The 21,966-nt window shown below is 46.9% G+C and overlaps 1 protein-coding gene across 1 annotated transcript in view; it reads left to right on the forward strand.

The window, feature by feature from the left end:
- LOC119442098 (LIM and senescent cell antigen-like-containing domain protein 1) overlaps window positions 1-16,356 on the forward strand; it is a 25,198-nt gene extending 8,842 nt beyond the window's left edge. The window contains exons 3-10 of the mRNA XM_037706832.2: window positions 1,247-1,292; window positions 1,875-2,062; window positions 3,497-3,568; window positions 3,696-3,773; window positions 4,506-4,659; window positions 7,884-8,022; window positions 13,891-13,966; window positions 14,767-16,356. Of these exons, the coding sequence (XP_037562760.1) occupies window positions 1,247-1,292; window positions 1,875-2,062; window positions 3,497-3,568; window positions 3,696-3,773; window positions 4,506-4,659; window positions 7,884-8,022; window positions 13,891-13,966; window positions 14,767-14,887 (874 nt within the window). The 3' untranslated portion in view covers window positions 14,888-16,356. The remainder of the gene's footprint in view (window positions 1-1,246; window positions 1,293-1,874; window positions 2,063-3,496; window positions 3,569-3,695; window positions 3,774-4,505; window positions 4,660-7,883; window positions 8,023-13,890; window positions 13,967-14,766) is intronic.
- The last annotated feature ends 5,610 nt before the right edge of the window (window positions 16,357-21,966 follow it).

A 21,966-nucleotide genomic window follows, 5' to 3' on the forward strand; every position in this document is an offset into this window, starting at 1 on the left:
CACTGTTGCAAGCTGCCGCGGGGCCGGCGTGCTTCTTTCGCTGGCACATGGCGCGCTCTTTGATTACGCGCTCTTTTGTGACAGGCAGTTTCCAAAATCATAAGAGACCCCGGACCACAAAAACATGAATGGCATATGTTTCCTTAATTTTCTCTTACCGTTTCTTTCTTTCTTTTTTCTTAGATAAAAGTATTTCATACCATAAAGAGATCAGGCACTGCAGCGTATCTGGATCGTGATCACAGCTCATGCGCGTGTTCAGTAACTGACTCAGCACGACGGGAAGCTGCTCCGCGCATTCACTGTAGTGGAAAACAAGCTGTTGCGTGCGGTTCTGCCTAGAGTTACAGAATATCCTACCGTTAGGATAGCTTGCACAAGCCGGCGCTACCACGTTAGCTCATTGCGGAACATTCGGGTGTCACAACTTCTGCTTCGGTTCAGCAAACCACGTGCGGAAAAGAAAACAAAAGTTACAAGCCACACGGGTTTTCGCTGCAGCGCATGCAGTGCAATAATTGCAATACCGTAACAACGGAGACTGCGAAGGTTGTTGAACCAACACAACCTAGATAGCACAAGGCCTGTTCATTTCGATCCATGAAGTCGTGCTACCTGGCCCGAAATTTCCATTGTCAAGCCTGGCGTAACGAAAGCAATGTCGTCGAAATCACCGCTGCTTACACGGGAGCATCCCAATTAGATTCTGTGGCAGTCGGGCCAGGTAGCATGACGCCATGGATCGGAGTGAGCAGGCCTTGTGCTATTTAAGCGGTGTTGGTTGAACACACCACAAGACAGTGTCGACCATGCCTATAGAAAAGCCATAAAATGACCCGAATGATACCTATTCCGTTTGCATTTTTCTGACGGGAGACGAAAATACGATCACAGGCACATACATGCCTTCGGCTTCCTATCTATCTTATTCTCACTATTTCAATCTTAATTTCGACAACATAACATACGTTCACACTGGTTACATGTATCTATGTGCGCCTGCAAGAACCCTTACTCAATATCCCACAAAACGGACCAGGAAAGCAATATGTTACATTTCCGTCTTAAGCGTAGATTACGCATTTTACATTCTGGAACATTTCCTGCAACTTTGCGCACGTAATGAGACTTCATTTAATGTATGTGTTCTCGCGTGTTCGTCAAAACGCTTTGAGGTTGATATTCGGAGACCATGTGTGCTTTGTCTATCTGCTTCGACGATAACTCAACTCGCGTTGTTTTGCAGATGCGCGCAATGTTTCCAGCGGTTTCCCGGGGACGTCTACTATGAGGTAACGTGGTCCGTCCTTGTCACCTAGCCTTTTTTTTATCTTCTTTCTGTCGCCCTTTATAACAATAGATACAAAGAGACGCAGCAAGACGTGAACAACGTTCCTTCTGACGAAATTATAAATGGGTGACAGCCTGACCATGCAAGTATAACCACCGCGAACTTTCAACACGAGCGTCGCCTCGGGAACTATATTTTGGAACGCGTAAGCACAAAGTGCCCAGAGGGGACTTTGTGTGTGTAGCTTGTACTAAATTCTTAGGTTGTCACCAAGTGCAAGTGGCTCTGATGTAATATTGCAAATGCCATATACGAAAGTAGGTGAGGGGGAGGCGCATTCTCCTGTCCCCTGCTTTCTCGATCGTTTATTCTTGTTTCGTTAAATTCGTGAGCCCTCCAGATGCCCCTCCCCATTGGGCGGATCCAGAGCGCCCCATTGGCGTCTCGTGCACAGTGTTCCGGTACTCGGCACACTACAACACGTTTGCGCACAGGCTGCTATAATATCGTAAAACATTGCGTGCGCATGGCGAACACGACGATGTGGAATCTGTCGGGTGCGCTCTCTCGCACGCACACGCAGTTCGGGGGCCGCAACTACTGCGAGCACGACTTCCGCGTGCTCTTCATGCCGACGTGCGCCCATTGCAACGAGGGAATCACCGGCCGCCTGATTAGGGCCCTGGGAAGGGACTGGCACGCGCGCTGTCTCTGCTGCCGACGCTGCGGCGAGTGCCTCTCGGACCAAGGGCTGCTGAGCATACACCGCAGGTATATATATAATTATGGATTCGTAGCATGCGAGTACACGTTGAACGACCGGGCTCGTACGGGAGTTGGGACTATTTCGGTATTCGTTTCGTTATAGTGAGGACATGGACGCCTCTATGCGTCAACATTTATATCACACGGTGCAGACATCTCGCACGTCAAGTTTTTACAGTTTATCCTGCGTTACAGGAGAGATATATGGTTCAGAGAGATGATAAGGTTTAGTGAGGGAAAACACAAAATTTTATTAAACGAGGACTCTCGTCTGCGTCGTCTTTTTTTGCGGAGGTGACGCTGCCCGGTACGTGAAGCGGAGACGTGCATATACGTGCCATCCTCCCCTGCATTTAAGAGGAAAAGCGGAGAGGTTGCAAGGCTAGAATTACTGTATTACCTCTGGTAGCATATACAGTAACTCTGTGCAAGGCTTTCCACGTGCGCCATCAGCCGAGCTCGTTAGCGTGAAACTGAAACCAACTTCAGAAACTTTTTGCTCGTAAAACAGGGCTGAAATGTACTCTAACGAACAATCCTAACGTAAGTATTTTCATTGCGACATCAATTATATGGACACTCCAGGCGCATTTCTGCCGTCGCGCGTCGCCGTGAGGTTCTGTATAAAGTCCAAGGGCGATAATATCGTCGACGCACGCCGTACGCTGTATGTGCGAGTGAAAGCGTGCGAAAGTGAGCCGGCCAACGCGAGGAGGAAAGCTCCTACGTGTTTTAAGTCGCGGTGTTTCCAAACATGTTATATAGATCAGTGAGCAAAGCTGCATTTGGGTAAAGCTATAGCGAATGGAGCTTTATACCGCAGGGCTTCTGGAACAACAACGACGACGAAAATTAAGGTCACTTTTGAAAGAAAAAATGACGATACGGGAATAAGGTTTAAGAACGTTTTCGTTTCTAAGAAGTATTAGTCGTTGGCCAGCAATACTGATAACAGCTTGTTCGCTGTTACCGGCTAGACGACACGCCCTCTTATGAACCGTCTTTACAAATTACTTCTTGAAATGTGGCCTCCATTTTCTCAGCAATTTGTCACGCTGCCTTTTCATTTCCAGCGAGGAAGCGTTGCCGCAGCAGCGAGCGAATTGACTTTCGTGCTGTCTCTCGCATCAACGCAGACTAAAGCGCACTAGCTCAGGTCAACCTCTCTGTCGTTCCTATCAATAAAATCTATCTATATAGTGCCTAACGAAGCGATATTTTTTATAAAGTTGTAAAGCTCAGTGGCTAGGATAGGCGAAAGAAAATGTTCTTAATTGCATTTTAAAGTTGTCTAACTGTCCTGATTTCTTCAGCCTCATATCATAGACCCGTTGGAGCCACTCGGCCCATACAAGCGCTGACTTCTAAACTTATATATCGCAGCACGCACATCGAGTCGCTGGTCTTCGTTGCGTACATTTTGTGTTCTCTATCACGCAGACCTTACTGCAGGAAATGTTACAACGTCATACAAGCGGAATACATTGGAAAGCTGCTATGCGCAAAGTGCGAGTAAGTAACCCTCCTATGAATTAAAAATAATAAATCCAAATCTGCTTTGCATATTTAGTACTAACTATAGAACACTTGTATTTTCTTCTGCTAAGCTGTGAAAACGTCGTCTTAATTTCTTTTTCAGGGAAGTAATCGACGAGAACCCACTGAGACGAAATGGCGAAGTGTACCACCCTTATCACTTCAACTGCGTTAAATGCAGGTGAGTGAGATTAGCTCCCTACGTGAGGGCGCGCATTCACAGAGCGGAGATTCATTGTTTCATTGTCAAACACATGTCGTCCAGGTATTGTTATCAAATACTCGTCAAATGTTGAAACACTGTCGTAATAGTCTCGCAATATATCGACTAACGTCACTCTTCTTCATTCGCACCGACAATGCAAAGAACTGAACATTTTTTTTTATTTCTTTCCTTTTTTTTCGCTCGAAAGTGCCTGTATGCAGGTAGTACAGACAGTGAATTCTGTTTTGTATGAAAATTAAACTAATAGTACTTCCAACATTCGGATAGTCGTTTTAGGTCGTTCTGACTGTGCTACAAAAGTAGCTAAAACAGCTTTAAAGTTGCATTACTAGAATAAGCGAATACAGTAACGATAATCAAGCTATCTTATCACTGCCGGAGCCCGCTTATGCTTGCACTAAAGCTTAGCTGCTGTTTTGCACGATGTTTGTAACGCTGCTCGAGCTACCCTAAACGACCACTTCAGTGTGCCACAAGCTGTGATTTATGTGCCACGTTAAATTATCATGAAGCGAACGCGTTAACAAAGTTTAAAAGGAAAGTCCGTCGGCTTCGTCTTGCGCAATATTTCTGACCAAAATTCAACAGCTTTTTTTTACAAAATGTTTAGAGAAGGCTATCGGAATTCAACGGGAGTTCTTTAGAATGTCGAGAGGAATTTTTGAAGTCCTGCTTCGCTCAACGCAGCGTGGAGCTCACGAGCGAAGGGCGCGAGGTCAACGGCGAGATGCACTGTCTCAAGTGTCACGACAAGATGGTCACCTCGGTGTGCGCAGCCTGCCGGAGACCCATCGAAGACGCGCGCGTAGCCTGCGCGCTTGGAAAGAAGTGGCACGTTGAGGTACGCGCCCCGTTCGCTGCCATCGATGGTCGCAAACACTTGTTGCCGGTGCAGATCAGCGTTACTTATACAGTTTGGACGCCCTTAGCACACCAGACAAAGTAACAGTGACGAAGCAAAAATACAAAGACGCAAGGACACCAAATTACTTAATTAATTAATTAATTAATTAATTTGTTTCTCTCTCTGTTACTTCGAGATGAGTGCACCAATTGAAATAAATAAAGGGGCAATGAAAAAAGTTACGAAGAGCAGGTGGGGCAAGTTCGCAGGTTTCCGTTAGAGTGAGAGAGTTTTATGTTACAGTCTAGTCATTTTTCTCGAAAACCACCGCACTGATTGTTACGAGGCTTGTTGCAAAACCCTCGTAAATGTTGTAATAACTTCGCGTAAGCTGTAAATTAATATGTCACATTTGTACGCTTTAGATGCTCCCACATACGCAGTTTACAAAATTCCGATATCTATTTTGGTGCAGAATTATGTGGTGCTTCTATTTTTGTCTTTTTTAACCTGCCGATTTTGGACAATGTTTGTTAAACAGTCGAGGTTCTCAATCAAAATCTCACACCTGCCAACCTGTGGACATTGCAATCAGGAAAGTCCCGCGGGAAGCCAAGGGGAGGGAGGGAGAGAGAGACAGTATGCATCTTATTTGTTTAGAGCTTGCCCTCAGCGCATGTCCTTTCTTTTTTTTTTTTTTCTTTCTGAGATATATACACATTTGAGTAACGAAGATCTAACTTTAGACGCAGCACACCGATCAGCATCAAACTTGGCACAGATACGGACAAGCAACAAATTGTTTTTGGATCACAGTGACTTTTTTTCAGCGACTTAGCTTTTGTCAATTTCACCTGCTTTAAGAATTTATTTGGATAGACATGCTCAAAACAAGTATTCCCCGTCGAAAGATTCGCCATATAGAAAATAATGTGTTTCAAAAAACTTTTTTTTTCGTAAGACTTGACGCCATACTCGTAAAATCGTAAAACGGGTTCAAGTTCGTAAACTCTACGAAAAATTCGGGAGAGTTGGCAGGAATGAAATCTTTCTGCCTAGAGTAGCTGTAATTTAACTTTCACTTCAAAATACAGCAAATGTCATTCAAATCGGTTTGGCAATTGTCTCATAAAAGCATTTCTGCGTTTTACATGTATTTAAATGGGGAAGTCGCTTAGGCCCTGAGCCAGAACTTCTTCTTAATATGGCTATTATTTGGGCGCATTGGCATAGCGAATACTTGGCACACGCAGAAAGGACATTAAACACAACAACACTGCGATGTATCTACATCTCATTCCGTGCTCTTGTGGTCGCATGGTAGATGTTCTTCTCGTACATGTCATCCGCTTGATTTTGCTTTATTATTTTCTCACTTTCTGCGCGTGCTTGTCTGTCCTTCTTATTTATTAGGTTGGGTACACTGCTGCGGTCTTGCGCTACCTTTTGTTGAACTGGGTCGAAGTCCCTTCGTGCCGATTGATCATCACGTGCTGGCTAAACTTGCTCGCCACGGAAGTGACTTAGCTCAGACGGGCCTCACGCCGATTGGCCCACAATTGGTTCACACGCCGTAGTTATGTGTAGTTCAGGTTGGTGTGTTCTCGAGGGAACACACGACCACCAGGGTGTGTTCAGCTTAACGCGAAAACCTATGAGTCTTCCCTCAACGATTGGCATTACCCGTGCTACAGAGGCGTTATTTTAAGCTTGACTTTCAAATAGGCTAAAAAGAAACGAATTGAAAGATTGTTGCAGATAGCATCGACGATGATCGTCGATGTAAGCGAATAGCCGAACGCTTCTGGAAAGTTATTCACGCTTTTAAAGGAATGATTCGCTTAAAGGTGTATGCATTCATTGCACTAAGTACATTATTTAGGCAGCGTTTGCCGTTTTATTGCGTAATTCCGTAGAGAACAGAGCCGTTACCCAGCTTACCTATAGCGGTAGTGGCTGTAGCGGCTATACACACAAGGTGATTCCTCGTGTGTTTGTTGACTCCAGCGGCGCTAGCGCCAGCGTGGACGTCGACTACATGCCATCCTCCTCTCCCTCCACCGGAGCGCGCAGCCGCCACAAGAGGAAAGGGGACTGTCCTTCCCGACCACCGCAGACCTTCAGACGCCCAAAGCTGTAGTGGTATGATAGTTGCCGTTCGCTGACGATCTCGCCCCGCAGCTCGGTTGTGCACGTGCACTTTGCGGTGCATTAGTATCGGCGGTATACAAGTCCGACCACCACCGACCATGAAAGCGAGCGAAAGAGCCAAATAAAGCTATCATCATCATCATCATCATCATCACGCTATATTTATGTCCACTGCAGCACGAAGGCCTCTCTCTCCCTGCGATCCCCAATTACCACTGTCTTGCGCTAGCGTATATTCCAACTTGCGCCTGCAAATTTCCTAACTTCATCATCCCATCTGGTTTTCTGCCGACCTCGACGGCGCTTCCCTTCTCTTGGTATCCATTCTGTAACCCTAATGGTCCACCGGTTATCCATCCTACGCATTACATGACCTGCCCAGCTCCATTTCTACCGCTTAATGTCAACTATAATATCGGTTATCCCCGTTTGTTCTCTGATCCACACCGCTCTCTTCCTGTCTCTTAACGCTAGTCCTAAGATTTTTCGTTCCATCGCTCTTTGTGCGGTCCTTAACTTGTTCTTCAGCTTCTTTGTTAACCTCCAAGTTTCTGCCCCATATGTTAGCACCGGTAGAATGCAATGATTGTACACTTTTCTTTTCAACGACAGTGGTAAGCTCCCAGTCAGGATTTGGTGATGCCTGCCGTATGCACTCGAACCCAATTTTATTCTTCTGCAAATTTCTTTCTCATGATCAGGGTCCCCTCTGAGTAATTGAGATAAACGTATTCCTTTAGAGACTCTATAGTGGCTAACTGGCCGATCCTGAATTCTTGTTCGCTTGCCAGGCTATTGAACATTACCTTTGTCTTCTGCACATTAATCTTCAACCCCACTCATACACTTTTCTCGGTTAAGGTCCTCAGTCATTTCTTGTGATTCGCCCCCATTGTTGCTGAATAGGACAATGTCAAAGAAACGACAAAGCATGAAAGTGTCAAACTCAGGAGATCAGATATAATTCGCTGAACTATCAAAGCTATCTATTCGCCTTAATAAAAAACACAAATAAAGGAAAAGAAAACGTCGCAATCAAGGCATAGCGGGACCATTTTCTCCTGTTCCAGCACTTCGTGTGCGCGCACTGCGAGAAGCCGTTCCTCGGCCGCAAGCACTACGAGAAGAACGGCCACGCTTACTGCGAGACGCACTTCGAGCAGCTCTTCGGATTCGTCTGCTTCGTGTGCAACCTGCCGTCGGCCCAAGGTATGTACGTATATACGACGGGTGCATCGGCGTGCGATTGTCTCCGCGCCTGCCTATCGAAATATGGGCGTCGCTCGTGCGCGTTTGACACGCAGCTTTTGCCGTCACCTGCTGGCTGTGTAATTATACGAGTACTATCTGCATAAGTAATGTCCCAAGCTATACAAGGTATATTTATGTCGACTCGATAAAAAGTGGTGCTAGGCCGGAGTAAGCAGCGGAGCTGCATGGTGATCGACCTAGCTTCTTCCAGGTTTTACTAGGCTTGGCGTGTTTAGCAGCAGCGGCTTCGGTTCGATACTCCGGATTCGCACGCAATTGCCGCATTCGTTCTCGGCTTGCGGCACGACGAGCTGCCAGCTGTGCGGCTTCTTCGGGAGTCTTGTATTTCTTCGGCCGTCCCGTGTTACATCCCAGTCAAAAAAAACAAAAAAAAACAATTGACTCCAATTAGATTTTACAATAGGAATCAACTGGGACCAATAGGAACCAATTGGAAAATGCTTACATCCAACCGGTTACGATTGGATCAGAGGAGAAACCAATTGGAGTTGCCAATTGAAATGAACTGGAACCGATTGGAAAATCCCTTGTTCCAACTGGTTACGATTGAGTCAAAGTGAAACCAATTAAATCCGATTGGACTTGCCAATTGGAATCAACTGGGCCCATTGGGAAATCCTTACCTCCATTTGGTTACGATTGAGTCAGGTATGGAACCAATTGAGTCCAATTGAACTTGCCACTTTGAACCAGCTAGGCCCACCTTACATTCCCTAGAACGTAACCAACTGGGAAATCATACTTTCAGTTTATGAACCCATTCAATTAGTTATATATATATATATATATATACAACGAGAAAGGAAACCGAGAGTCCCGATTTTTATTAGTCATATCATAAGAAGCCGACAAACAATGATATATATATATATATATATATATATATATATATATATATATATATATATATATATATATATATATGCATGCAGTACTAAGGCTATAGCAAACCTGTTTCTGACAGCTGGAATCCTATTTAGGTTTGCTTTGTGGGGATGTAGTATGTGCATTGGTATTGCCCACTGGTGGCAATTGGCCATTCCAACCAATTGGTTTCAAACCAATTGGCATCCATTGGGTACAGCTGGTCACTCAACAAAAACCAATTGGTCACGTTCCAATTTGTTCAATTGGTCCAGTTATGTACTAATTTACGATTGGAAAATTTCCAATTGGTACCAATTGGAAGTTTCCCAATTGGAGTAAATAGCTTTTTTTGACTGGGATTTACTCCGTGCGAAGTCTACGAGAGTTGGGTGTGTCGCCGTCGCGGCGACATGATCTTTATAATTAGTGTGACGTCATGGCAAAGCTTCACAAAGTGTTGTCATGATTAACCAAAGCAAGAATTGCGGCGCTAAGCAATGACATGACCGGGCGAAGCTGGTATAAGTGACTGCTAGGTGACCGCATTGACGGAGTGGGTCTGCTGGAATGCGGTGTCGGCATTGGAACGCGCGTTGTCGGCCGGTGTTGCAAGCTGCGCTGCAACGCGCAGTGACGCCATCGCTGGCGCGGCGGCGGAGGAGTGTTGCCGTCCAGTCAAAAAAAAAAAAAAAAAAAAAAAGCAATTGACTCCACTTGGGAAATTTCCAATTGGTACCAACTGGAAAATTTCCAATCGTAAATTAGTACATAACTGGACCAATTGAACCAACTGGAATGTGACCAATTGGTGTTTGGAGTGACATATTGTACCCAATGGGTGCCAATTAATTTGACACAAATTGGTTGGAATGGCCAATTGCACCAGTGGTCAATACCAATACACATATATACCCAACAAAGCAAACCTAAATAGGATTCCAGCTGTCAGAAACAGGTTTGCTATAGCCTTAGTACTGAATGCATATATAGCTATAACTCATTCCAGTTTCTTTGAATGGGTTCATAAACTGGACGTATGATCCCAGGTGGTTACGTTCTAGCTAGTTTATTCCTATTGGTAGTCCAATTAGACTCAGTTGGGAATGTAAAGTGGGCCTAGGTGGTTCAAACTGGCAAGTCCAATTGGACTCAATTGGTTCCATCCCTGACTCAATCGTAACCAGTTCCATCCCTGACTCAATCGTAACCAATTGGAGGTAAGGATTTCCCAACGGGCCCAGTTGATTCCAATTGGCAAGTCCAATCGGACTTAATTGGTTTCACTTTGACTCAATCATAACCATTTGGAACTAGGGATTTTCCAATCGGTTCCAATAGGGTCCAGTTCATTTCAATTGGCAACTCCAATTGGTTTGTCCTCTGATACAATCGTAACCGGTTGGAAGTAAGCATTTTCCAATTGGTTCCTATTGGTCCCAGTTGATTCCTATTAGAAAAGCCAATTGGAGTCAATTGTTTTTTTTTTTTTTTTTTTTTTGACTGGGCGAAGCTACGGTGGCTACCGGAGCTAGGAGAAGCGAGGCGCAGCTTCGACTACGCGCCGTCGCTTGGCTAAGGCTTCCTCGGCTATCTGTGCAGGGTCAGCTCGATGCCGGCAATTGTGTTCTTGTTTGGCCAAGCGGCGTGATTGCCGGAAAGCAGCCTCTTCCTCGGGAGTGCGGTTCTTCCTCGGTCTCCTCATGGCTGCTACTACCGCCCGCACACTAGGAACCCTCCAGGCTTCACACCTGCTACACGCAATGTTTATGACAAGCAGAGCAGACGCGCTGCGCTCATTGTCTAGGCGTGGAGTCTTGCGAAGCTATCGCACAGCTGGTATGGGGTTGCTAGGCAACACAGTGACGTCATAGCTCGGCGAGGTTTTGCGACTCGCGGCTCAAATTACGGCCGGCTTAAACAGCTCCGCTGTTAAAAAACACCGCCCATGCACTCCGTCCAACCAAACACCGCCCAACCAGCGAAACTGAAACGTGCGGCCCCGGTGTTTAGCAGTGGGTTAATCCCGACGCTGTATTGAAGCGTTTCTCAATTATTGGTTACATGTTTGTGTTTCTAGTGGAACGCAAGCGCCAATGGCGGGCGATCGATGCTGCTAACCACGACGCCGAGCTAACTCGAGATATCGAACGCATGCGACAACGGCGAGCCGAGGAGCCGGCGTTGCGGGCAGAGCAGGTACGACGCAGAGAATGACGTCACTAACGGCGCTGCCAATGGCGCGCGCGCTTGGGTGCGACGTAGAGAACGACGTAACTGACGGGGCAGCCAATGGAGACGTTTATCGAAACATGGGACAAACGGTTTTTCATTTCACATAGCCATATACAGTTTTCGCTGTAAAAAGAAGTAATATTACTACTATAACGCGTTACTAATTAACCCGAATGTTTCAGCTAACTCGTGTCAAGCCCTAAACATTCCACATGCTACCAACGAATGATCAATGCTGCATGCATGACCGCATGAGTAAGCCGCAAGCAAAAATGGTAGGCGAAGGCCACATCTGTCGCTTCCAATACATCGCCTTCCGCCGTCAAAATCTTATCGATATTTATACGCAGTGTCAACAGCAAAAACGCTGACAGAGCTTTAAGAATTGTCATGCGTTATCTATCGCATATCCCATGACTCCATTTGCTAAATTAATTGCTTCAACAGACAAGATACCTCGGCAAAAGTTTGTTCGTAGCATCTTTGAGGGCACAACTGTCGCTTCGCGCAAGTGCTCAGTCACGTGGTACTTGTTCAAATCTCGCACACTTTCTTTGTGGCCCGAAAAAATTAAAACCACAGCAGCTATCATCACGGAAAGCAATCATTTAGATCTTTGTCAATAGGTTCAACGTCTGCATTGAAGATCTTGTGTTTAAAGCGATACTTTAAAATTTAGTTAATTAATTATTCTTAATTAATTTACCAAAATCGCAGTAAACAATACTCTGAGCTGCTCAACAGGACAGTGAACAATACTAAGTTGTTTGCATTGTTGCAACGCATGCGTGACATTTTTAAGGCTTGGCATGAGTTAGTTGAAACATCTTATATGTACGGTATTTCCAAAAGCGGATACAAATATACCCGCTGGTCGAACCTTTAAGAAACGCTAAAACCAGAAATACATGCAGTGCTCTCAATATTGCTAAAAAAACTCGCTGGACTCAGGCTGCGATCATAAACACAGCATACAAATTTATTTGCGCCTGCATAGGCATACCACTAACGAAATATGGCACTGTAAATAAAAATTGGAGGACGCTTAAGCTTCGCCTTTAAGAGTGCAACGCGAATAGCGTTGTCGGGACCCGTTCGCATAGCATTTTTCTTCGAGTCGGTTTTACTGCAACTCAGAACGTGGAAAGCCAGCTTACAAAGACCAAGCTTACACCGATCTCCTTAAAGTCGGCTTCACTTTTAAACAGAAATGCATTGCTGAGAAGACGTTTTTTCAAGGGCAATATAAGTCGTCTTATATTAAAGAGTGAAGGCCCTAGGACCTTTTTTTTACCATTTTATTAATTGTTTGCTATTGCCCCGACGCGCGCGCGTGTCCAAAACACATTAGGCTGGCCAAGTCCCAATTTGACCTGCAGAGGATGCGAGCGCTATCTGGATAAGATTTTCGCAAGTAGCATACCCGAGCGCGCCACTGTTGATATGGTAGAAATGCTGGCAAAAGGGGTTTGTGTTTGAGTTTCCTCGGTACAGAATTATGTTTTCTCGTACATTCAAATAACATTCGACGCCACCATGTCTGTAGGTTGTGGTTAAGTCGTACATTACCATTTTTCTGACGGATTTCACTGTGAGAAATTCAATTTTGTTCACTAACACCTCGCACCCCGCGGAGGGCCTGCGCGGTCGGGGTAGTTCGGAATGATTTTCTCCGCCACGTACGCCGACACCGACGCCGGATTTTCTGCGATACGGGGCCCTTAACGCTATCGCGTTAAACGCTGCCATCCTACAGACGGCAGGACGCACATGAGTGACGTGACTGCTTGCGGCTCACCGTCGGACGACCATGAAGCGACCGAGATCGCGGCTTGACAAGGACGCTCGCTTGATGCTCGTCCCAACTGTGAGGCACAATCAATCACGCCTCTCATGGGCGTCTGCTATGGACGGGAAAGTTCAGCTGTTCAGTTTCGCTTTTCTGCGTGAAACTGGCCGGAATTCATCACGCTGTAAAAATTATTAGCGTCAACTTCTCGCATTTCTGTAAACGTTTATGAGCTCCTCGGATGGCGCGCGTCAAGTATTCCATTGCGATCAATTGCATGGCTATCTTTATTAAAACGTTAATTAGGCTGATTCGCATAATTACTTGTCTAATTGCTACATTGAGTCATTTTCAAGTGTGACTCTGTCGTAGAGGCATTCCAAAAGAAATCATTTCACTATACGTCATCTTCCCTATTTTAAAAGAATTTCGATAGCGCGCTTGGACCAAAGACCTTTAACAGAGGAAACCATTTTAGAATGCCGCCATCACAAGACATCGCAGCGGAGGGCGACGAAAGCTCTGTTGCAGTTTTTAAACACTACAGAATTGGACAAGCGGCTGTAGCCTGAACTGATGTTTACAGTGCTACAAGTGCTACTGTGTTGTGCAGTGATTGTATGCGGTGACAGTGACCGACTGTGATTGCGTATGTGTGCACCCTTTTTTTTCTCTCTCTCTCTCTCTCTCTCTCTCTCCACTTCCCTGTCACTTTACCTCCCCCTCCCCTCTCTCCCCAGCATAGGGTAGCAAACCGGAGCTTCCCCTTGGTTAACCTCCCTGCCTTTCCCCTTTTCGTATGTCTCTCTCTCGACCGCATTTTGTGAGACACCCGATACACGTACATCGGTAACTAAACAAAACGAACACTTCAAGCGCGCGTCAAACACTGACCCCGTCCACTGTCCCTTGTCCAGGCTACAAGTCTCTGAACAAAATGTGGTGCCCGCCGCACTTCTGCTGCTCCTACTGTGACAGGCCTCTTGCTACGAAGTAAGTTGCACCGCATATTTCCACGTTCATTCATCTACGCTTCTAGTATTGAGCTTTGTTTCCCTGTTTCTTTTCTATGACCGTATTTTCTTATTGCACTGTCTTTCTTTCCTGTGCTTTCTTTTGGTGTAGGCGAATCGCTAACGCTGTACGCTCTATTCCTTTTTTTTTTCTTTTTTTACTCTGCAAACAAAAATTTTACACAACGTTATGATGTCCTGAACCAGGATGTATAGGACAGTTTCGGTGTAAGGATACCGTTAAAGGGACACTAAAGAATAACACAATGTTAAGCTCCACTGGCAAATCACACTTCTGGTATAGTAAAGCGGACCGTCGAGACGACCGCTATTAGTAAGCCAAGAAAGATAGAACAATTCACAACGGCTGGCGACGTGAAGTTACTGCAGTCTCTCACCTTGACATTGTTGGTTTTGAAAGCAGATCTATAAAAGCATCTGGGCCTGTTAGTTGTTTATCGCTAAGGAAGGACTGTGCATTCCGAAGGAATTCCCAAAGACCTAACACAGAACGTTTTGTGAGCATTTCCTGCGCCAAGACAGCCCAAATGCGAGAAAATAGTTTGAAATTAATGACACAAACACTTACAATTTTGTGGTGCGATTGAAGCAACAAATTGAAGTTTTAAAAACTTCCAAGCGTGCCTTATTGTGGTGTGCCGGAGTGAGATCAATCTCTCTCTCACCTAAAGTTATCAATCCGACAATTTATTAAAATGATGAAGGGGTTTCTTCTTCTGGTTTAGACTAACAGATTGGTTCGTCGTTCGTTTTACACAGGTCCAGGTTTCTCGACGTCGACTTGAGGCCCGTATGTAAGAAATGCTTCGAGAAGTTTCCCAGCGAGCTGAAAAAGCGCCTTCTCAAGACGACGGAGAAAAGCCGCCTTCCGAACAAGTAGAAACACGTGTCTAAAAAAAATTGGGCTTTTTAACGTAGAAAATTAAGAGATATAAATTTATCGTGCTCTTGCAACTGAGATTGGAAGAAAGGTCTTTATGTTTTAAAGACTCACTAACACTATTAGTAAGATGCATATTATATTAAATCAGAATTAGTGCTAAGACTGTTGCGCAGACTTGTAGGTAACTAACGGCGGTGCTGTCGGATCAGCAATAACGACGAATATGTAAGCGTTATGTATGGGTCAGGCGTAAGTGTTTCGACAGAAGAAAATAAAAGAGGGGGTTGTAATAATAAACAGAGCGTTTGCTCTACGCTTACAGCGTTCAGTCTGCGTAAATTTATCCTGTCACTTCGGTGCACTCTGTCTTGAACTCGATTGTGCTGCTCACTTATCATTTACTGTCAATTATACTATCAGTTACTGTAAGCATAACAGTGACCAGAGTGTCTCCAAGTGCGCTAATGATGTTCAACGCAGTGTGTACGTGACACAGAATATCCCGCACCCTGAAAATGAGGCCACAAAGATGATTAACTATTAAAATCACTAAAGTTGTACCACTGACGTTTGAAAGTTTAGCTGCATATACCAAGGAAGAGCTAAGATTGAAGCGCCTGCATCTACTGAGCCCTTTGAAAAAGCTACACGTTTCAATCCATCATGTATGCCAGCGAGGAACACATTCAAAGCATGTGCGCGATGTGATCCAGGCTTTAGCGTTTCCGTGCCTCCTTGAGACACCAAGGAATACCAGAACCTCAAGACGCTGACCTGCAATACCGGGCTTCTCTGAGAAATGCATACACAGCAGCCATGAACGTCTCGTATGAGACCCGCTCCATCAATGACGTCAGCTAGCTGGCTCTAGGTGCGACGCCAGTATTACATATTCGCTTTCTTTCTTTCCGATGCCCCCCAGAAAGGGGGCGTGTAATGAGGTCACGAACGTGAAGCGAAACTCGCAAGCAATACCTGTGTGTCTGCCCGGCTTCCGGGAATACGTGCGAGCGCGAAAGGTTTATAGGTATGACAATAAGCAAATGCACTACAGATGCATACTAGCCCTTGCACTACAGTGTATACACCCTTGACACGCATCGCGTACCCTTGATACAAACCCTGTTCCCGAGGCACACATCGGTAAGCACGGTCTGCTTCACGGACGTCATTTCTAAGCGCAGTCTTCTGCGAGCTATCGCGCGATTTTCTTATACTTTTGGTTATTGTTTTTTGCTACCGTTTCGTGCTGGTGAACAACTCAGTTGTGAATTGGAATAAAAACTTCTTTGAGAAGGAACTGCTATGATTTTGGTACAACGTGCAACAAGGAAAAAAAAAAAAGAACGGCAAATGATCTTGAGAACACAACAAAAGCGAGGTGACTCGTCTATTGTTATCTAGCTTATGAGCCTATGGCATCAACGTCGGCTTCGACCTCGTTTTCCACTCCACCTCATGGCTTTGCTTTCGGGAACGATTGCGACCTCACTTCGACAGCGCCGTGTGAACGCAAAGTTTCAGGCACTGTCAAGCTGTCGTGTTACATTTCTGTGTCGTTTTGCGATGAGCAGGAATTGTTCTCCCCCTTTCTTCTGCGCTTGTTCATTTAGGGCATTTCCACTCTCCCCATCCCTTGCAGAGTAACGTGTAGGCGGATACCTTCAGCGCCGGAGAACCTCTCTGCCTTTAAGTAAAGAGCTCTCTCGCTCGCTTTGCGACGAGCATGTGTTGTTGTTGTTGTTGTTGTTGTTTGTTGTTGTTGTTGTTGTTGTTGTCGTCGTCGTTGTTGGTGTTGTGGTAGTCGTTGTTGGTGTTGTCGTCATCGTCGTCCGAAACGCGATTCGTTTTTTTACACGACCCTTCGCATTCGTCGTTCGACGACCCGTCCAAATTAGAAGCTGACTGAAGAAACGCCCCCTACCCTCTCTCTACTAAGCCAGACACAGTGCGTATATGCGACGTAGACCCCACGCGCCTGTGGCGCCTTAGATGCTGCTGCTGCTGCTTCCGCTCCTGCGCCTGCGACCTCTTTCCCTTCTCTTATCTTTCAGTCCCCATCCCCCTGTGCAGCGCGGTTGAGGTGTCCTCTATTGAGAGACAGTTATCGCGCTGCACTTTAACCCAATTTTTCACCATTTCCAACTATAATCTCTCTCTCTCGCTCTGCTCCACCCGTCGTTTCAACAAATCTCTTCTTCGTCCATCCGTGGCAAGCGAGGGATCGTGGCCATGTGCTCTCAAAGGACATAGGGCACAGTGACTAGACGTCCCGATTCACACTTCTCAGCAATTCAGATAAGACCACACAGGTCGTCTCCAGCAGCTACAGAACCAGCTGCGGTACCGGAAGCTGGCTGATTTGTCTCCTTCCTGGTATCGTGTAAGTGCATGGTATTTTCTGACGCAAAATCAACTCTGCAAGCTATTCATTCCTTCTTGACAAGAGGTTAGTATCTTAAATACCTTGATCCTAGGCACCGTACGACCTTGACGCTAAACAAATGTCACGGGCCGTGCAGACAGCCCCAACTGTGAACACTACCAAGTACCTGAGACACTTTAACGTGGGTTTCGCGGCTGCCTGCACTACGTGCCATGGTAGAAGACGGTGGTTTCTACGCTTGCAGGCGTCGGAAAGCAATTTCATTGTCGGAACGTACTAATTTGGCTGCTATGTGTGGCCAACACAGCAGCAAAAACAGCTACAAGAACTGTTACGGACTATTTGCAGAGCACCGGACTAAACTTTCAAGAAAACCACACCATTACGTGGTGATTGCATATATGCATACATTATCCCTGCCCTCATTAACATCTTTCTTCATTCTTCTGTGTTCCCTTTCCTCCTCATCTTGTGCAGATAGCAGGCCAGGGCATGTTAGCTCTTAGGCCAATCTCTCTGCCCTACCTTCACTTCTCTCTCTCCCTTTCTTGACCCAATTCAGACGACTCGATTGAGCATCGTCTTTAAGGGGCAAATAATAATAATAATAATAATAATAATAATAATAATAATAATAATAATAATAATAATAATAATAATAATAATAATAATAATAATAAAACTCGGGCTAGTTTGCACTCGGTCGCGCAAAGCTTAGGCACAGCAAAGCTTACTGGCTGCTACTACTAGGTCTTAACTTGGTTTAACTTAACTACGCATGTAGTAAGGTATTCTCGAGCGATCATTTTCGGAGGAACCTTCCCTTTCGCGACATTTCGCGTGGCTAGCGCTGGACGCGTCAGCGCCTACGAGCGACAGCGCTCCTGGCATGCCACAAACGCAGGCAGACTAACCAAGTTTGGTACAGTGCCAAGAACGCTGCTGCTTGCTGACGCCGAACGCGTTGGAGGCTAGCCGCTCGATATCAATCGGCCAGCTTCGCTGTATCTTGAGCTTTGCGCGGTCTAGTGCAAGCTTTCGCTTTTTTCTTTTTTTTTTTTTTTTGAAGGCAGGTAGCTGGCGAGGAAGAGACCGTGTGCATGCCGGGTTGTCATGGCTACGGCGCAGCAGTTTCTTGGCGCGCACCATAAATTACGGGTGGCTTAAACAGCTCCGCTGTTAAAAAAAAAAAAAATCCACGCATCTCCTTTCTGTGCCGACGTGGGAGCGGCCCGCTACGTGCTGACGCGCGTTCCGAGGGACAATAATAAAGCTTTACCATACCATACCATCTCCACGAAGTGAATCATGACGAGTGGGCGAAGCACTGGGGAACGTAGACGGACGGACAAGCCACGACCCTAAGGTGCTTCGCCCCTAATAATAATAATTTATTGATCGTTCCCAGGAACAACCATGAGGTCTAAGTGCTGGCGCACGCATTCATAAATACATAACAGCAGGGGAATATCAGTAAAACAAAACAATGAATAAAAATAATCTTGAAAAGAAGAGTGTGCATACAACAAGGCGCAAAATGAATACATAATAAAATTTTATCGGCCCTTCCACTCCGTGAAGGTGGTTAACAAGCGAAGCTGATGAAACGTGCGGTCGCGGTGTTTATCACTGGGTTAATCCCAGGGGTTCATTAAAGTAGTTCTCAATTATAAGGTTACACACACGTTCGCTTGCGACGAAGAGAACGACGTCACTGACGGTATGCCAGCAGTCCGCCGTTGTCTCGAGTTTGCTCGGCGGCGTGGTTAGCAGCATTCGCCCGCCAATGCCGCTTGCGATTCTTCGAAATCAAATGAAAAGTATGATGAAGTGACAGTGGCTGAATAATAGAGAGAGCGAACTTTATTGAGAATGCCTGCAGAATCGATTAGGCTCCCTCCACGCAGGGAGGACGAGCTTTCATCGTGACGCGGCCACTACGTCAGTCTCGTGCGTTAAGCTCCTCGAGGTCTTGCTCCCTCGCTACTTCCGCGGATCCGAGAGGGCCGCCGCCCCCTTCTTGGGGGTGCAGCCCCCCTTCTCCTCGGTTTCGCTCGGTCGCTGCCTTTCTAGAGCTGCCGAGACCTGCTGGACAGCCTTGAGGTGTCTCTTGATCGTAGATCCTCGTTGCAGCCTCAAGCTGCAGCGGGATCGTCGTCTTCTCACTGGCTTCTCTCGGATTTACGCTACAGTCCCAAAGGATGTGAGCCGCGGTAGCTATCTCCTTCGCACACAGTCTACACACGTCACTCGTGTACACACTCGGACACACGTGCTTAGCTAGCACCGGGGTGAACAAGGACCCCGTCTGTAATTGTCTGTATAACACTGCCTCCTTCCGGGTAAGCCCCGGGTGAGGTGGCGGCATAGTCTGTCTGTTCAGTTTGTATCATTTCACTATTTCGTTGAAGGTGGTCATCTTGTCCTTGGCACTGTACCGCGACCAACACTCCAAGTCGGCCGTGTTTGCAGCCGCGCGGTTGGTTAGTCCTCGCGCGGCCGCGTTGGCCGTCTCGTTGTGGTTCACATTCCGACACGTCACTGCCCATGTGGGTCGGAAACCACTTGATCACCGCAGCACTTTTGCGTCCAATGTCTTCGACCTTGCGCAGTATGCGCGCGGCCTCACTACATACCCTACCCTTGGCGTAGTTCTTCACTGCCGTTCTAGAGTCACACATCACTGTAGTGCATCCGGGGTCGGAGACGGCCAAGGTGATGGCTACCTCCTCCGCCCGATGCGCTTCTCGAGTCCGGTCACTCGCAGCGGTCTTCGATGCACCCGTCGATGCTCCGACGACCACCGCCGCGTATGCGTCGCTGCTTCCTCGATACTCCGCCGCGTCCACGTAGACGGCGCCTTCTTCTCTGGCGTGGAGGTCCACTAGAGCCCTGGCCCTCGCCAACCTCCGCTCCTTGTTGTGCTCGGGGTTCGCGTTCTTCGGGATCGGGCAGACCCTGAGCTTTATATTGATGCCATCCGGTATAGGTACGTTGTTCTGCTGCTTACCTTCCCTCGGCTCGAGGCCAAGGTCCCGCAGTATCTGTCTTCTGGTTCTCGTTTCAGAGTTCTAGACGTATTTCGAGTTGCGCCGTTCTCTGTGCCTCGGCTATTTCGTCCAGCGTGTTGTGGAATCCCGGAGCGGTCGGTGGTTTGTCCGCTCCCGAGGAGACCAATTGCCGCCTTATACTTTCGCGCGGCTTGCGTTTTTTCACATGTATTAAGTGCGTCTATCTTGAGGGAAAGGGAAGGTTACGTTCACTCGGCTCCAGTTGTGGAAGGCGGCCAACGGGGAGGGGTACGTGGGAGCGAAAGAAGGGATATGTCACCATGGCTAACTGCGACCGGCAGGATTGGAACGAGCCTAGTCAGGCTCTCCGAGATGGAAGGCCTTCATCCCCGCTGCTTCTGTTGGACACCCCTTTATGGAGGCCGCGGCCGCAGAAATGAAACGGAGGTGAACAAGGTACTCCACGACGCCTCGAAGTGCAGAAAGGTGGTGTCGGCCGTGGCTGAATAATCTTCCTCCTTAAAGGGAGGCCCAGGCGGCGGAACTCCTGCAGGAGTGGGCCCCGCTGCTGGAGGTACGCCGGGCAGGCCAGCAGGAGATGTTCGATGGTCTCCGGCTCCCCGCAGGAGCTGCAGGCCGGGGACGTCGCTCGTCCCAGTCGGTGGCTGCGTGCTGCCGTCCAGCTGCAGCCGATGCGGAGCCGGAGAAGGAGCGAGGTCTCCCTGCGAGCCAGGCCTCGCTGGGGGAGTGGACGTGGAGGGCATCCCAGCGCCACCCGTTCGTCTGGGTGGTGGGTCACACCTTCTCTTATACCCATCGCCTTTCCTCCTCGCGCCCAGCGTGGCCTCTCATTGGTCGCCTCCTCCCCCAGCGCATCTCTCCTCTTTTGCTGGTCACGTGACCTGCGTGACACCACCGGACAGACAGACAGCGAAGGCTCGACTTAGAATAGCTTCGCTGTTAAAAGAAGGAAAAGGGCAGTTGAACAATAATGTGAAACCATGACACAACCACGCAAAGCTCGGAACAGAACAATGACAGCGAGTTGTGAAAAATAACAAGATCATGAAAGTGGACGTTATAAAGACTCTGTATTCTGTGGACGGTTGAGTGTTGATGATGATAGGCAGGAACGTGGAAAGGTCGATGTTCTCTGGTGATACCCTGAAGGAGTTTGAAAGGAAACAGAAGGTCAGCACGATTACGTCGGCAGCGAAGTAAGGGCAGTGACAATAATCCACCAGTGCTAAAGCAAGGTGAAGCGTCCGTGTTAGCGAAGCGGTGATGATATATGCTTAGAAACTTTTCCTGGACCCTATCATATAATGTCACTGTTGGATCTAGAAATGCCGTTCCAGACGACCGACGCGTATTCGAGTTGAGGAAGACAGATTGTAGTGTACAACTTGCGGAACAGTGTTGGAGAATTAGAGCCAAGAGTGCGCATAACGCGCATTGCAACGCGTTTAGTATGAGTTGAATAGTGTAAGGTTGTGTCAAAAAGTACACCGAGGTTATTGATCTCACGGACCTTACACAATGGTAGAGAATCTACAGAATATGAAAAAGAAATGCTTGCTGTTTTGCGGGTGAAAGTCATGACTTTGGTCTTAGCAGCATTCAAGGTGAGGTTATTATCTATGCACCATATATATATATATATATATATATATATATAT

This window comes from Dermacentor silvarum, chromosome 2 (assembly GCF_013339745.2).
Source record: "Dermacentor silvarum isolate Dsil-2018 chromosome 2, BIME_Dsil_1.4, whole genome shotgun sequence".
In the NCBI taxonomy this organism is placed as follows: Eukaryota; Metazoa; Arthropoda; class Arachnida; order Ixodida; family Ixodidae; genus Dermacentor; species Dermacentor silvarum.